Consider the following 17,469-nt stretch of genomic DNA (forward strand, 5'->3'; position numbering starts at 1 on the left):
ATAAGGCAGAAGTTACTGTGCTCTACAAATGGACACAACCAAAATTACAGTATCTACATGATTCACTGTTCTTTGTATAATTTAATGTTCCAGGAGTGCTTGGTTGTCTGCAGAATCTGTGTGTCTTGCTTAGGCTGAGAGTTTCTCTGGTTCCCAATTCACCTTTCCTTTTATCTATACATTAATTGTTCAACTTTTTAGTTCATCCCCAAAGAGACAAATGGCACTTCCTCACCTACCACCTGATTTGCCTTCATGCATCTAATGTAATGAATACAGAGCAAGCAATGTGCCTGGGTAGCAGACTTAGCCCCTTGTGTTATCACACTTAGCCATCACCTAGACAAGAAATTCTTTTGGCTAATTTCTACTGCTTCACTTGTGAATTTATATACATGAATAGACAAGATCCCAACTTACAATGAAGAGTGGTCAGCTAACTAACCACCTGAAGCAGAACCACACTGCTGAACACAACCAAAACCTCTGACTGTCAGCCTATGACAACCACTTGAATAATAAATAAACATGGAAGAGTTGTATGTTGCTGAATTTTTGGTTAGGTGTCAACAATTTGTCAAAACCAGACCGTAAAGTTATTGACACTACATTTAGGTCTCAGCGTCAGGTGTAAAGAGAGTGTAGGTTCCTGACCAAGTGGGTACTCCAAGTGATCATCATTTCTTTCATCTTTATGCCCCCAACTCAGACAGAGATTTATTTGCTGTAGCTCCTTCTATGGTCTCTGAGAACATTATATAAGTTCAGGCAAAATCCCTAAAAAATTTAGGGTTTCTTTTCCCTCCTCTTAAAAGTTTTTCTATGGGCAACAACTGGCCCTGCCCTAACTCCAATTCCGCCCCCCCCCCCAAGTGTAGCATACCCAATCTCCAGGTGCCTACTGTTCTTAGCACACGGAGGTGTAGGTGGGCGAACGCTCCCTTAGCAGGCAGCTGGCCTCATTCAAGCAGCTGCCTGCATTTGGAAGTCAGAACATATGCTTCGAAACACGCCAAAGGAGAGAGTGACATAATGCCAGCCAACCACAGTTTCCATAAACTGCAGATAGGGGAGCATGTCTGGAAAAGGAACCTGCCTTCCATCCTTTCTGTAAGGACTTTGATTTCTAGTTGAATTTTTCCCAAAGGCTATTGTTCCTCCCAACTCCTAAGCATTCTGAGCAGGAAGTGAAACTTTCTAAACACTGAACAAGCACTGGATGCATGCAAAAAGGCCCCCATCCCACACTGTCCAAGAGTATTTATTCCACAGGGTCTCCAACCTCACTCCCTCTCTAGTCTTAGTCCCCAGTGTTATATTTCTTTACTTCCGCAACTCTTATTTATTTATTTATTTATTCAACTCTTCACCAACTCAAAGGCTCTTTTCTGCATGATCCAGAGCAAATAATTATATAGGGAATTTAAAGTTAATATGGTCAAAATTTTAAGTTACTCTTTCATACAGTTATAATCTCCACAGAATTCAAAGAGATATTTAAGATTATCTAAAACTTGTCTATATAAGACTTATCTAAACAAACTTTATTAAAAACAAAAATTACTCAGTTGGGATGGAATGGGGAGGGTGGTGAGGTGGGGGGAGGGGTTGGATTCTGTCAAAATACAGACTTTTAACTCAGCAGGTTTGTGTGAGATAGATATTCTGTGTCTCTTTCAAAATTTCTAGTCTGGAGTCACATTTTGACTAGCAAGAGTTTAGACATCTTTCAACTTTTATTTGTTGGGTGGGCTCAGGGCACTCCCAACAGTGCTCAGGGCTTATTCTAACTGCAGGAATCATTCCTGGGGGTACTCCAGGAACCATATGAGGTGCTGGGTTTGAATCAGGGTTGGCCACATAAGGTCAAGTTCCCCATCTCCTGGACTGTCTCTTACCCCAAATTGAAGTTTTGAAACCTTATACAATAAGTATAAAAGCAAGGATTAAAACTTGGTCTTACGATTTTCAGTTCGCGTCTCATTCCCAATTTACTAGGTTTAAGAGACTCCAACCTTGTGCTATTCTACATGTTAGAATAGCATTTAGAATTTACAACTAACACCGAAATTAATATTTAGTAAGAGCAAAAATATACTCCTGCAGCCACATGTGAACAGAAGCTTCTACCATAGCACAACATTGATACATGCGGCTTCCATTACCTTGGAAAATTCTATTAGAGAGTACTGCTCTAGACTCTAAGATGGAGGGAAAAATAGGGGAAATTTTATGTTCATGTTTCTATTCTAAATCTTGATGCATATTTTAAAATTGCCCATGAATCACTGCTGCCCACGCCACCCCACATCAAACTTTTTCTTCTTTAAGGAGCAAAAAACAAGACATTTAAGGTTGCTTGAAGATTGGCACCAGCCTCCAGTGAAGTGCTCGTGACCGAGGCTCTCACACTGACCTTTCACCTGCTGCTCAGGCCCACGGGTGTGGCTAGCGGCACTGGGCATGCTGACGTTGTTCCTGTGGATGTACTTGAGAAACACTTCGGCGTTCCTCCGCGCCAGCGTGCAAGCCTGAGGGAGACAGAGGTATGAGGCTAGGGCTCCCGGAAGAAGGCTGGGGGTCTAAGACACTGGATAAGAAAGCCTTGTGAGGAAGGTCCTGGAGCTGTGAGTGTGCAAAGCCTGAAGACCAGAATTGGCTTGTGGACATCCCAGCCCTGGTGCAGGACGTTAACCCTTTACTGTGTGAAGAGCTGCTCCCCGTGCCTCTGCTTTCCAAGACCCCAATCAGCCTACTCTTGATGCCCTTTCCCCTGATTCCACATTACTAACATTCACTGTCAGGCTGTCTGTCCTGAGTCACTAGAAATGCCTCATCTCACCACAGGCGAAACCCACACTGATGGCGGTTTAATTTAAGTTTGAGAAAGCAAATTTGCTAAGCAAACCCAAGTACCATACATTCCAAATCTAAATGGAAATTACCCACATTTAAAAGACATCTGTGTTCATCAAGGTCAGTTCACCATCACCTCAATAATTCTTTGTTTCTGTATTTTTTTGGGGGGGGCACAGCCTGTGGTGCTAGGGCAGGTTTTCCTGGCTCTGTGCACAGGACTAACCCCTGACTGTGCTCCAGGGAGTGTGTGCAGTGCTGGGGGCTGACCCAGGAAAAGAACATTTATCCTTTTCCTTCTTCAAAACACTGTCCTCCCACTGTTCATCGATTTGCTCGAGCAGGTCCAGTAACGTCTCCACTTTTGAGACTTTGTTGTTACTATGTTTGGCATATTGAATACATCACGGGTAGCTTGCCAGGCTTTGACAAGCAGGCGAGATACTCTCGGTAGCTTGCCAGGCTCTCCGAGAGGGGCGAGGAACCAAACCCAGCTCGGCTGGGCTGGCTGCACACAAGGCAAATGCCCTGCCGCTGTGCTATCGCTCCAAACTTTTTTCCTATTGCAAAAGTAATACATTCTTGTCCACTAATTCTTTGGAGGGGGACATGCTCAGGGCTTACTCTGGGGCTCTATTCAGAGGTCACTCCTGGTGCAGTGCCAGAGTGCCAGGATCAAACCCTGGTCAGCTGCGTACAAGGTAAGAGTCCTCTCTGTATTCTCCTTCTAGCCCCCAGAGTCCATTAATTTTGAATCCAAAGTTTTCAGAATTAAATGATCTTTAGATGAAAGTGTCAGATGGTAAAGCATTCTATGTAATGTCTCATCCCACAAATCACAGAAGAAACAATTATATAACTGTGGCTTGTCAGAGCTCTGAAGAAAGTCTTCTGGTGGATTCATCAACCAGAGGCTTAAGAATTAACAGCTGGATGGCAATCCCAAGCCAAGGCACCCAGAACAGATCAACTCATGCAAACGAAACAGAGAGCTTAAGGATCTGTGCTTTGGGCACATGATAGCTACAGTAAGAGAATTTCTCACTTATGGTTTTAGGCACAAATTAAAACAATGACCTAGAACACTTATCCTTTTCCTTCTTCAAATGAAACATTTTATAAAGAAATAACTTCACACCCTAATTTTAAAGATTTTATATGCTTTACTCAAATTGTTTTGTTTTAAACTTTGTTTTATAATAAGACGACTTTAAAAATCATCTAAAGTCCTGCAGAGAATCAATTCAATTTAATCTTTTTACTAAGCGCTGATTCCTAGGGGCTCTAACTGAATGTTGTACTGATACCAGATAAATGAGAGAAGGTCAGTAAGAGACCATCTTACAAAGAGGAAAAACAAAACTCAAAGAGGCAATGATACAGAGCAAGTGCATAATAAAAGGCGGTTACTGAAATGAAAAAAGTCAGCAGCAACATGTTAGCATACAAAATCTTCTTGCATGATTTCAGAAACCTGAGAGAAGCAGAATATGAAAGCAAGGTATTTGAGAGTAAATACAGCTTTAGATAAGTTTTAACACAGAGAACTCCATCAGAGGGAAGATCAAAGACTGAAGAAAAAGATGCTTAAGAGTTCTTCCCACCACTGACTCTCAAGTAGATGATCACTTAATCTTTGATAAAAGAGCAAGAAACGTGAGTGAAGTGGAGCAAGGAAAGTCTCTTCAACAAGTGGTGCTGGGAAAATCTGACAGTTACCTGAAAAAAAAAAAACTCAGACCTCTGTCTAATGCCAAGCACAAAAGTCAGATCAAAATGCATTAAAGACCTCCATATCAGATCTGAATCCATAAAGTAGTTGGAGGAAAATGTAGGCAGAACCCTCCATGATATTGAAGCTAAAGGATCTTCAAAGATAAAACACCACTGACCAAGCAAGTGGAAACAAACATAAACAAATGGGACTACATTAAATTAAGAGGCTTCTGCATCTAAAAATAAAGTGACCAAAATAAGAAAGAGCCCACGGAATGAAAAAATTATTTACCCAATATCCATCAGATAGGGGCTTAATATCCAAGATATACAAGACACTGATAGAAATTTAAAAGAAAAAAACCTCCAACCCCATCAAAAATGGGGAGACGAATAAGTAGAAAGAGAGAGAGAGAGCGAGAGAAAGAGAGAGAGTAAGAGGGAAGTTGTCTGCCATAGAGGCAGGGGGAGGTGTGGAAGCGGGGAGGGATACTGGGGACATTGGTGGTGGAAAATGTACACTGGTGGAGGGTTCCATCATTGTATGACTGAAACTCCAACATAAAAGTTTTTTAACTGTAACTCATGGTGAATCAATAAAAAATTAAACAAATGGGGAGAAGAAATGAACAGAAATTTCCTCAAAAAAGAAATTCAAATGGTCAAAAGGCACATGAAAAAAATGCTCTAAATCTCTAATCATTAGGGAGATGCAAATCAAAACAACAATGAGATATCATCTTTACAACACAGAAACTGGCACACATCAAAAAGAACAAGAACAACCAGTGCTGGCACTGATGTGGGGAGAAAGGAACTCTCATTCATTGTTGATGGGAATGCTGACTGGTCCAGCCTTTTGGGAAAACAATACAGACTAGAAATTGAGCTCCCTTATAACCCAGCAATACCACTTCTGGGAATATATCCCAGACACTGACAAAAAAAAAACAATAGAAATGACATTTGCATTTGTATGTTTACCGTACCACTGTTCACAATAGCCAGAATCTGGACAAAACCTAAGTGCCCAAGAACAGATGACTGGTTAAAGAAACTTTTATACATCTACACATTGGAATACTATGCAGCTGTTAGAAAAGATGAAGTCATGAAATTTGCTTGTAAGTGGATGGACATGGAGAGTATCATGCTAAGTAAAATCAGTCAGAAAGAGAGGGACAGATATAGAATGACTGCATTTATTTGTGGAATATAAAGTAACATAATATGAGACTAACACTTAAGGACAGTAGAAACAAGGGCCAGGTGAATCGCTTCACAGAAAAGGTAACTGGGATGGAGAAGGGACCACTAAGTAAATGATGGTGGAGGGAATGCTTGGGATGGGAGATGCATGCTGAAAGCAGACTAAGGACAAAACATGAAGGTCTCTCAGTATCTGTATTGCAAACCATAATGCCCTAAAGTAGAGAGAGAGAGAGAGAGAGAGAGAGAGAGAGAGAGAGAGAGAGAGAGAGAGAGAGAGAATGAAAGTGCCCGTCACAAAGGCAGGGGGTGAGGTGGGTTGCAGGTGGTGGGAGGGATACTGGGGACGTTGATGGTGGAAAATGTGCACTGGTGGAGGAATGTGTGTTTCATCATTGTATGACTGAGAATTAATCATCAAAGTTTGTAACTGTATGTAACTGTATCTATATGTATGTAACTGTATGTAACTGTATGTAACTGTATCTATGATGATGACTTAATCATCAAAGTTTGTAACTGTATCCCATGGTGATTCAATTGAAAAAAAAAAAAAGATCTTCCCACCACAGCCTTTCAGAGTCTTTCAGAGAAGGATTCCCCCTGGAAGCTGCAGCTGTATTAAGAACAACCACAACAAAATAAAGTTTTATCCTTTTCATACAGAAGAATAAACAGTATTACACTTATTGGTAACTGAAATTACTGAACTGATTTTTTTAAAAACTGTGTATATTTATTTCTTTAATTCTACTCAAATTTTATATTATCAATTTATAAAAGGTTTAATAGTGTTTTTATATCTAGCTTATCTTTTAATGAAAACCATTTTTAAAAAGCAAATGTAACTGAATAGAATTATGAATTCCCTCAACAAAAAATATCAGTGGGTACCAGATACTTGGGCTGGAGCGATAGCACAGCGGTAGGGCGTTCGCCTTACAAGCGGCCAACATGGCCAACCCGAGTTCGATTCCTCCGCCCCTCTTGGAGAGCCCAGCAAGCTACCGAGAGTATTCGATATGCCAGACACAGTAACAACAAAGTCTCCAATGGAGACGTTACTGGGCCCGCTCGAGCAAATCGACGATCAACGGGAGGACCTTTACCTTTTACCTTTTACCAGATACTTAAACATGGCATCAGTAGCAACGTATGCTGTCAAATATACCAAAAGTGTTGAGAGAAATTAATATTTGAAGCATAACTTTTCTGGTTAATTAGCCAATATGTTGTCTTAAAATGCTTCCATTTAACTGAAGGTTATAAAGAACAGGGGGCTGAGTTCATGTGATGCATGTTGGGGGGGCGGAATTGAGGGAACAGAGGGGAAAGGAGACGGGGGAGTGGAGGGCGGGAAAGTGGAAGAAATGAAAGAAGCCTAGCCTGCTACAGACGCTGATTTTGAACGTGCTCAGACCTTAAGAAAGGCCTCCTTTTGTTCCAGATGTTTGCTGATAAGTGGAATGACGTGGTCAATCTCTGCTGCTGGTCCCAACTTATCTCGTCCACCGCACCAGTCTTCATCTCTCCGGTACTCTTGCTCTAAGCTCTCCAGCACACTACAAACCTAACAGATCATAAAGAAAAAGAATCAGGAAATTAATCAGTTGGAAGTATTTCATGAGAACCGTCAGTCAACAGAGCCCTGTACAGGTGCTATATTTCATTCCAAGTGAGTGCAGTTTGCACATTTGGAGTACGATGTGCTTGTAGGAGAGCTAAGATAAGTAGTCCAGAGGGAGTGAGAATCTGACGTTCAGGAGACAGGTTATGACTGGAGAGACACTTTCTGGAATCATCTTACAGTTGATGCTGGAGGGCTAAAGTTGTGACCACAACTGCGGAGTCTACGCAGAATAAGAAAGGAAGAGAGAATAGAAGTTTGGGGGATTTCACTGTTTTTAAACTTAATAATCTGACAACTCTGTAAATTAAGTAGAACACAAAACAGATTTGGAAAAAATACGCCTCCATCTGCTCTTTCCCGACATCATTCTCAAGCAAAGGAAGCTGTGTGGTATCACTTACTGACCACAAACAAATGTCATTTTTCCACTGCAGTGAGGAAAAACACTTCAGAAAAAAAAATCTCTCACAGTGCTGCTGCAATAAGACAACATCTCCAAGTCTTTTCCTGTAAGATGCATGTCTCTTTTAAAATGATAACAATATTCTTTAATTTATATTATTTTTCATCAAGTTACCATAAAATACGAAGCTGTTCATGATTGGGTTTCAGTCATATAGTGTTCTAACACCCGTCCCTTCACCAGTGTACACTTCCCACCACCAATGACTCCAGCATTTCCCTCCTGGCTCCCCTGCCCCCAGCCGCCTGCCTGTATGGCTAGCACTTCTCTCTCTCTCTCTCTCTCTCTCTCTCTCTCTCTCTCTCTCCCCCCCCCCCTTTCTGTTTCTCTATCTCTCTCTCTCTGTGTGATAAAAAATTCGAACTCATGTAAAACTGATTACAAAGCTTTTAATTTCTAAAAATGTTTAAAGGCCATACGTAGCCTTGTAAATTAATGCACAAGAAAACAGGAGAATGTGAAGGGGCCTGGGAGGACAGCTAGACTGGGTGTGACACTGGGAGAGCCAGTACAGCCCAAGTGTCAGAGCCTCAAAGAACATGAGGAAAACAAAAATGAAGATTCCTAGAGTTTCCTTCAATAGACTTTGCTTACTTTACTGGTAAGGGAATCCAAACATAATTATCCTTGACCTTCTTTATCTGAGAAAGATATCCCATTTGATGAAGAATGTGGTTTGGATAGGACATTTATTGAGTCATGAACAGAACCCAGAGAAGAGCTGAAATACATCCCGGGAAGAACACCCTTGCAGCCAGACAAGCTCCCCATGTGCTAAGAATCCTAGCAGATTTCCCTAGAATCACATTCTTCTCTGTATTCAAAGCATAAAACATGCAGGCAGACTTGTGTCAAGAAAAAAGAGCCTTTGGATATATAAAATCAGAAATACTGTATTTGACACGTGTCCCATGATAGCACTGGACTTAAAACTTAGCAACTTGGAAGCAAAAGGAAATGAAAAGATTATCAAGCATAAATCCTTTCATTTAACATCTGAAGAAACGGAGACCGAAAGAGATAAAGTGACTTTTGGCTAGGTCAATTCAGGGTCATTTTTCTTCACTTTTAATGTACGGGTCTGTTGCCTTTATGCTCCATCTCAAATTAAAATTTAAAAATCTTTTGAAGGTTTAATTTATTTACTATTTTTAGGGGGAGGGGCTAGGGCACAGCTGCCAGAACTCAGGGTGACTCCTTGTGGTGCTCAGGGGACCATAACTGGTGCACAGGATTTGAACTGGGGTCAGCAGGATGCAAGAAAGCAAGCATCTGAACCTTTGTGTTGTTTCTTTGGCGCAAGACACTTTTCAATGGATATTCAATGGTCCAATAAAACCTGCTGAAAACTTGTTTTGCTTTAACCTATTTCTTTATCAAAAAAAAATCAACTGTGTATGTTTGGATCTATTCTATTTCACTGTCTTCAATTTCTATACCAGAATCTTTTTGTCTTGATCACGATAGCTTTAGATTAAGCCTTAAGATTAGGTATAAAAATATCCTCCTACTTTAGTCTTTTTTTCTGAGGTATTATCCCTCCAAGTCAATAGAGAGGAGAAACAAAGACGGCAGAGTCAATGACGCGGCTGCAGGTCCTTCAGAGCCATGTTACGTGCCCTCCATGGTTCCCATGAGTCACTAAGAGGAAATGTTTCTCTGATACATTCTTACCAGAAAGCAATTAAAATGAAGAAAATATTTTACACTGAATAAAACTACTTCTTCTTTAAACCACTATGTCTTTAAAATAATTCCCAAACAGCACCCAAATCATTTGGAAGTCACAGTCCACGTGCATATTGCTCTACAGATGTAATGGTAATTAATCTGCTTTGTTACAGCCCTAATATAAATGTTTCTCCCACAGCTGCACCATCCTATGAGAAGGTTCTAACTCTCTAATGACAGACAGCTGTTTTGTTCTCCATTAGAGTGAAAGCCTCAAGAAAGAAACAGGTGTATGGTCTTAGAGTTATGCATAGTCCCTGACTGCAACGGAATGGAATATGCTGAGTAAATTGTTACTTTCGTCTCCTAATTTGGGCAGCATATATTTACCTCCTCATTTGTGTTTCCTTGGTTATGTGATTTGTTTTGGTCAAATGGTTAACAGAGAATGTAGCATAAGCAAAGACTGGAAATGCACTTGTACGGCATATTTGGGGTCTTATCCTCTATTATTTCACCATAAATGCACCTCTGATTGCAGGTCAAGGAGGATGAAAGACAGGGAGCAGACTGGAGGTTAGTGCGAGTCACTCTGAAGGTTGGAGACAAGTTCTACCAAACTCAGCCAAGATCAGCTGAACGCTAGACACATAAATAAAACAGAAATACTTGTCTTATATCCCTGAGGTTTGGGGTGGTTTGTTACACATCATTATTTTGGCAATGGCTGACAGATAAACCACTCAAATCTAGCCTTCCACATATGCTCAATTTCTATTTCAATACCTACAGCTGATAAATTTGAGAAATGTATAATGAAAATGAAAATGAACATGGTCTGCTTCTCTAAAGAAAGAAAACCTACTGTGGTGTTTCCACAAATCACTCTTCTCAAAAGTCAGTACTGAAAGGACTAGCATCTTCAAAATACCTACATGAGGTAGGTACCTAGATTTTGTTTATTTAATTGAATCACCATGAGCTACAGTTACAAACCTTTCCTGTTTGAGTTTCAGTCATACAATGATCGAACACCCATCCCTCCACCAGTGTACATTTTCCACCACCAAAGTCCCCAGTATCCCTCCCCCCATCCCTGTCCCACCCCTCCTCCTGCCCCTGTGGCAGACAATTTCCCCCAAACTCTCTCTCTAGTTATGGGAATTATGGTTTGCAACACAGATACTGAAAGGCCATCATGTTTGGTCCTTCATGTACTTTCAGCACACATCTCCATCCCAAGTTATCCCTCCAACCATCTGTCATAGGCACACAACTGCCCTTCACTAATGGCAGCCCCACACATCCTACAGCCTTTCTCTCACCTGTTTTGTTTTACAGTTTTGTGCCACACCTGGAAGTTCTCAGGTCTTACTCCTGGCTCTGCTTTCAGGGAACACTCATGGTTGGATGAAGGGAATCATATAGGGTGCCTGGGATCAAATGCAGGTGCCTGGGATCAAATGCAGGTGGACTGCATACAAGGCACACTCCCTGACTGCAGTGCCAGCTCTCCATCCCTGACCTTTCCTCACCTGTTCAGAAGTCTTGTAGAATGCCACGGAAGCGTTGACTAGTTTGAGCCTGTCTTCCATCTTGAGCATGAGCTGCTGCCAGTGGAGAGCCACCTTCTCAGCACACTCCCGAATGGCATCGGCATCATAGTGTCCAGCCTGAAGCAGCGCCTCAGCTTTCTGCTGCACCTGCAGGGCGCTCTGGTGCGTCTTCTGCAAGGAAGTGGCATGAAAGAGGGACTGGGCACAAGGGAAGGAGAGAAAGGTCCATGGGAGCAACCCAGGCGTGGTATGGGAGGGGTGGAGTGAGGCGTGAGTGGAAAGATGCAGAAAAGTTAAAGAGCTTTAGATGACTGGTTTACACATGTTGTTATGATGATTAATACATTATTATTTTACAAGCATATTTCTAAAAAATACTGCAATTTTCATTAACCCTAACCTCTGCCCTAGTCTTCTCTTCTACTTGGATTTCCCTGGGCTTTAAAGAGATTTCAGTTTCTGTAGTAAAGAAACAAACAGGCATATTAATGCTCCCTGACTGGTTCATAAAGAAAAGTTTTTTTTTCAAATCTAATTATACATTTGTCCATCACAATGAGTTTCTCAGAAGGTTTCATTGTTACAGTTCCATTTTGTGATCAAATAAGTTAACTTTTCTTTTTTTTTTTTGGCAGGGGGAGGAGCACAAACCCAGCAGTGCTCAGGGAATACTCGTGGCTCTGTGCTCACGGATCACTCCTAGTGGTGTTCAGGGGACCCTGTGGGGAGTCAGGAATAGAACAGGGTTTGGCCACGTGTAAGGCTTGAACCATTGTACTATCTCTCCCACCCCGCAATACACTTAAACAATATCCATGTATCACACTCATTCTAAACATCAATAAAAAGTAAGTAAAGTAAGTAAAGGCCCTCCCGTTGATCGTCGATTTGCTCGAGCGGGCCCAGTAACGTCTCCATTGGAGACTTTGTTGTTACTGTGTCTGGCATATCGAATACTCTCGGTAGCTTGCCGGGCTCTCCGAGAGGGGCGGAGGAATCGAACTCGGGTCGGCCATGTTGGCTGCGTGCAAGGCAGACGCCCTACCCGCTGTGCTATCGCTCCAGCCCATCAATAATCAGGTTAAAAGAATTTAAAAGAATTTCAGGAGAAGGAATAAATGGAAGAGTTTAATACAGTAGAAGAGTAGCATCTTATACCACCTCCCAGTTACCTCAGCTAGGGCACAGAGCAGCGCAATAAATCTCCATATTTACATTACTCATGTTTGCCTTCAGGATAGCATATGTATATCACATATCTACACATCAGATGCAAGAGCGTGTGTACACATTTTTATTCACGCTAGATGTGGCATGCATTCTGTGAGTTTGCATTAACCCCAGGTGGTGGGGAGACAGGTTGGGGACAGGGTGGCAAGGACAGAAGGAAGAGGGATTCAGATTCACTAGAACACTGATGCGGATGAGGCACAGGCCTTGAAAGACAACAGCCCAGACTCAGCTGCTGGGGTCATTTCAATCCAATGGCAAAAGGCTGTTCTGACCTCTGCACTTTCAGGATGCTGGCGGCCGAGCCACATACTCCAGGATTCTGTCTGCCCTTCTCAGGCAGCAGCATTAGGGGAGTGCCCGGAGCCAGTCCATTCCATACTCTGAGTGCAAACACCCTCATTTCCAAGCCTCACTTCACCACTCTCTCAGACTGCAGTCTTCACAGTCCTATTGACTTCTGCCAGCCTATCAAATGGCTCCTTGGTGTTCCTGCTCTCTCCTCAGCCTGCATGCAGCATTAGTCATGTTACCACAGCCTCCAGAAACCTTGGCTCCTTTCTTCCCTTGATTTGTCAACAGAATCGACCCTCCATCCTGATGACAACATACACATTTTGGTTTCTAACTGCTTTACAAATCCCCAAAAAGGTAAATTAAAATCTGGAAAAAAGAAAGCTAATAGACAAAAATGGTTCACTACAAATCTCTGGCTTCTTTTTCTATTTCATTTATTGATACTACATATTGCTAATATGTGAAATCAGTATATAACTGTTACCATAAACCCATTATTATGTCTTTTTTTCTGAGACTAGGGGAGTAACTTCAAGTTTTCTATCATATGCTATGTAATAAATCATCTTCCTTATTCGGAAACTTATCATCTAACAGTACAGGGAGCTCCTGCCCCCTTTAACTTCCCAATGATAAACTCTTATGCATATAACATTGTCTTTGCTTTGCTAAGCTTGTGTCCTTATTTTGCATTTATTTATATACAATACTATTGAGTGCTATATCTTTAAACATAAATTAACAAGGATGTTTATATTTAGAGTACTTAGAAGAAAATGAAATCAATTGAAATAGTTATCCAGTTTTACCTACTTTTTTCTGTTATAATGCTTATGCTTAAAAGTATGAAAGAATTTCAAATAAAACGAATTTTAAAATCAGCTTCCTTCTGAGATATTCACAATTCATAAAGACATTGATCAAAATATAGGGAACAACAAATAATTTAGGTTTGCTAAGGAAGCTATGTCTCTGAGTGCTTCTCTCCATTCAGAATGACTCTGGGGAGGTTTTCTGAAATGAAGACTATTTCAGGTGAAAATTATAATCATGTCTGGGACAACCAAAATCTTCAAAACTAATGAGGTCACTCAAACTACAGTGAGCATAAATGCTGCTTTGCCAGGAAGGTTCTAGAGTATGCCTATTTTTATGGCTTAAATATCAATAATTTCTTCCTTCATTCTTTAAAGTATCTTTGTTTTAACAGTAAATTTATATCATCTTACACATATATATTTTATTTTCCTTTCTAGTACCCTGGGTGTTTTTCTTTGTGCCTAGTAAATCAAATCATGCCCTCTACAAGCAATCACTGTAAAAGCCTCTCAATGACACCATCAAAATGGGCTGAGCCAAAATGTACTATCTCACCTTCATGTTGCCTAAATTCTCCCTGACCCATTTCTCTCTAATGCAGACCTGGTCTACACTGATGCATTTAGAGAGAAAATGAGATTACTTGGAGATGGAGGATATGTTAAAATTCTGGTTTCATTTTCTTCATCTTTATAGTCCACAGACCCTGTCTACGTTTCATTCCCCAAATCTTCCAAAAATCATCTTTTTTCCTTTTGAGGCCACAGACAAATTCTACACAAATACTCAGAAATATGTCAACATTAGTTCCAAGAATATTTAATAAGGTTGGCCCTATGTAGAAACAACCAATTAAGAAATGTATCTACTTTGTAAAGATGCAACAGCATCAAGTACAAATTAATACACAATACATACTATTACATGAAAGGCACTTGGAATTCGGTCATTTAAATAATGGTGCTAAAGCACTGCCCACTGGCTTCCACTAGCTCACTGAGACACTCAAGTGTGACAGGACACTTGGTTTTATTTGTTCAGCATCTGATTGAGGTAGGGAAGATGCAATTACCTAACAGGACAAGTCAACCTTCACATTAAGGATAAACACAGAGGAGATATAGCTAGGAGTTGTCTTCTCTCCTAACAGGCATTTCTCATGCTTCATGCCATTCCTCTAGTCTGATGCCCAACTTTTGTTTTTTGCGTTCACCATATAACCTGGGGGTTTGATTAGAGCATGCCTGATTCTTGCCCACAATCCTGATCTTGTTTTTTTCTTTACTGTTTGTAGATCTTAACACTCGTGTGAAGGCATGCCAGTAAATTACAATAGAGAATAACAAAATCATAAAAATAAAACTTCACTCCTTAGTTTCTTCTTAGAAAATATTTTGCTCACCCTATATGTATAATATAGTTTAATTTTAAATCTCAAATCCCATACAGTCCCTTTAGTACAAATAATTATTCCTTAAGAAGATATATGGCATTACAAAGAACAATGTCACTCATGTTAATCATATGACCATGTTTACACATACAAGGTTTCTGGAAATTAAATAGATGAAAATCAATAATAACTTAAAAATACCCACTTATCTGCATGAAAGATATAACTATAAGCACAATTAAAATTTTTATGACTGTGGAAAACTCCCGTTTATAGTCATTAATATAATAGTGACTTTTTTACATATACAGAAGTAGGTTGAGTTTTACTGAATGACAAGAAATACATGTATCTGAATTTTCCACTTTCTTTAATCTTATTTTTCCCATGGGTACTGAACTTGTTTTAATTTTTAATTTAGCTCCCATGTCCCATTTCCTACTCCCTTCCCCACACCACTCTAAAATAATCAGCTCAAGTCTCTATGGGATGGCGAATGTTCTAGTAGAAAGGATAATTAAGGGTATTATTTAAAGCAAGACTTTATTTATAGTAGAGTGTCATAAGTAGAATTATAAAGTAGCCTTTAAAATAACCTCAGCTGGTAAACTTCTGGTTTCGTTTTACTCTTCAAATACGACTCCTGAGAGAATTTCCGAGCCAGTACTTGAGTGAAAGAAGGCTCTCTGCAACCAGTGCTGATGCTAACTGTTCCCGTTTAAGGCAGAATCTGAGCACAGAACCGAAGGTTACCTCGAAGGCCTTCTTGAAGTGAAAAACTCCAACTGTGTTTCGCGATCAATGACTGGTAACAAGGAGGCTATCTGGACCATTTCACTACACTGAATGAGCTTCACAACCCAAAGGCATACCCACATGTTGAGGCATCATCTCCACCTGGGGTGCACAGCAGAAAGGGAAGGGAGGATGGCAGAGGTGGATTTGGGTGTTACCTCGATGGCCAGTTGGAACTGCTCGTGCTCCCGCTGCAGCTGCTCTGCTTCAGACAAAGAGCTGGCATTGACCAGGCTGGCACTGAGCATCGACTCTCCGTTGCGGATCCATCCCAGGACCTACAGAGTTAAGAACACATGTGAATGGCCTCACAAGAATGCCTGGGAGCCTTTTGTGATGAACCCTTCAGAGAGAGCTTGCTATTGTCTAACCACTCTTGGAGACAGAAAGGATCTGGGTAATTAAAATAGCAACCTTCCCAATATGACCTAGAACCTGGCATTATAAGATATTAATTATAAACACCAGCCTCACGCCTACCTTCATGTATTCTTCCTTAACCTTATCACCCCTTGTGCCAATTTCCTCACCTGCTTAAGTTAAACACCTGCTTAAGTTTTATTAGATTAAAATGCACATACATTTCTGAAGTTCCTTCTAGGAGAAAGAATGATGTAAGTGAGTATATTATATTTTTGGTATTCCTTTCCTTTTTAAAGATCCAGTTCAAATATTATCAACTTCCTAAAATCTTTCATACCTAATCATTCCTATTAAAATCAATCTCTTCCTCATCTAGTACAACCATTTTGCATGCACCATATTTATGGATATCTACACAAAATTCTTTGTTGTGTCATTTCAATCACATTTCATCTTTCCCCTTAGTGCAAACTTGTGACAGACCAGGACAATATGTTAGCCAAATGTTCTTTCACATAGTGTCTAACACAGTACTTTGCTAATGCTAGGTACACAGTAATTTCTTTGAAAGAGTAAATGATTATGGACAATACACAAGTCACTCTTAAGCTGGTCCAACATTGGGCATGGGTGCAATATCCTATGCTTGCAAAACAACTACTGTTAGACAGTTCTGAGCTTTGCTAGGTGAACAACCCAAAGAGGGGAAAAGAAAAGGAAAACAAGTTAAATAGCATGAATAATCAATTCTCTGGCTCATTAGAAAATGGAAGAGTAAGTTATAACTGATTTAAATTATCTAAGGACCATGAATAGGCTGAGTAAAATATCTAGGTGACCTTAATTAGGACTGGAGAGACGACACTCAACTAGAAACTATTAGAATGGAAGGAGAAATAGCTGACTCTGTACAGACAGTGCTAGGTGAAATGGAGTTGTGGAAATTACCTAGCTAATAGCATCAAGCATAAATAATCAAATGGGAAGAATCATGCCTTGAAAATGTATATCGTCGCTGGGCACCAGAAAACTGAAAAATATTTTATTAGTAAGTCTAAGAGTTTGCTTGAAAATTCTGAGTTTTCAAGATCAGCAAACACATACATCTGTTACTCAAGGCAATGGAGAAGATACAACAGTCTATTTCAATTTTCTTTCTTCTCTCAAGTTTCTTAATATCAAACAACTAGAAAAAACGAGTAAGCCTGGTTTCCAATTTACTAGTCTGTGTAGACATTTCTCAGATTTCCTCCTTGGCCACTAGGTGACTGATGCCATATTGAACAACTATTACATGGGGGATAAACTGGACCCCAGATGGGCTATTTGGATTAAGTTGTTCATTCATGGTCAGTCTGGCAGATTGTAGATAATATGCCAATCTGCAAAGCAATTAGTTGCCGGAAATAACTGCTCAGTGTGTATATGTATGAGACTCTGATGCCAAAGTTGTTCTGTGGTTGGCTGGCCA

The 17,469-nt window shown here is 40.4% G+C and overlaps 1 protein-coding gene across 22 annotated transcripts in view; it reads right to left on the reverse strand.

The window, feature by feature from the left end:
* KALRN (kalirin RhoGEF kinase) overlaps positions 1–17,469 on the reverse strand; it is a 792,058-nt gene that overhangs the window by 285,740 nt on the left and 488,849 nt on the right. For 15 of the 22 annotated variants that reach the window (XM_056127408.1, XM_056127411.1, XM_056127410.1 and 12 more), the window contains exons 16-19: positions 15,794–15,913; positions 11,081–11,299; positions 7,202–7,351; positions 2,417–2,531 (exon numbers count right to left, since the gene is read on the reverse strand). In XM_056127408.1, coding sequence (XP_055983383.1) covers positions 2,417–2,531; positions 7,202–7,351; positions 11,081–11,299; positions 15,794–15,913 — 604 coding nt within the window. The remainder of the gene's footprint in view (positions 1–2,416; positions 2,532–7,201; positions 7,352–11,080; positions 11,300–15,793; positions 15,914–17,469) is intronic. The other 7 variants (XM_056127415.1, XM_056127407.1, XM_056127416.1 and 4 more) reach the window with 1 other exon arrangement.

This window comes from Sorex fumeus, unplaced genomic scaffold, assembly GCF_029834395.1.
Source record: "Sorex fumeus unplaced genomic scaffold, SorFum_2.1 ptg000063l, whole genome shotgun sequence".
In the NCBI taxonomy this organism is placed as follows: domain Eukaryota; kingdom Metazoa; phylum Chordata; class Mammalia; order Eulipotyphla; family Soricidae; genus Sorex; species Sorex fumeus.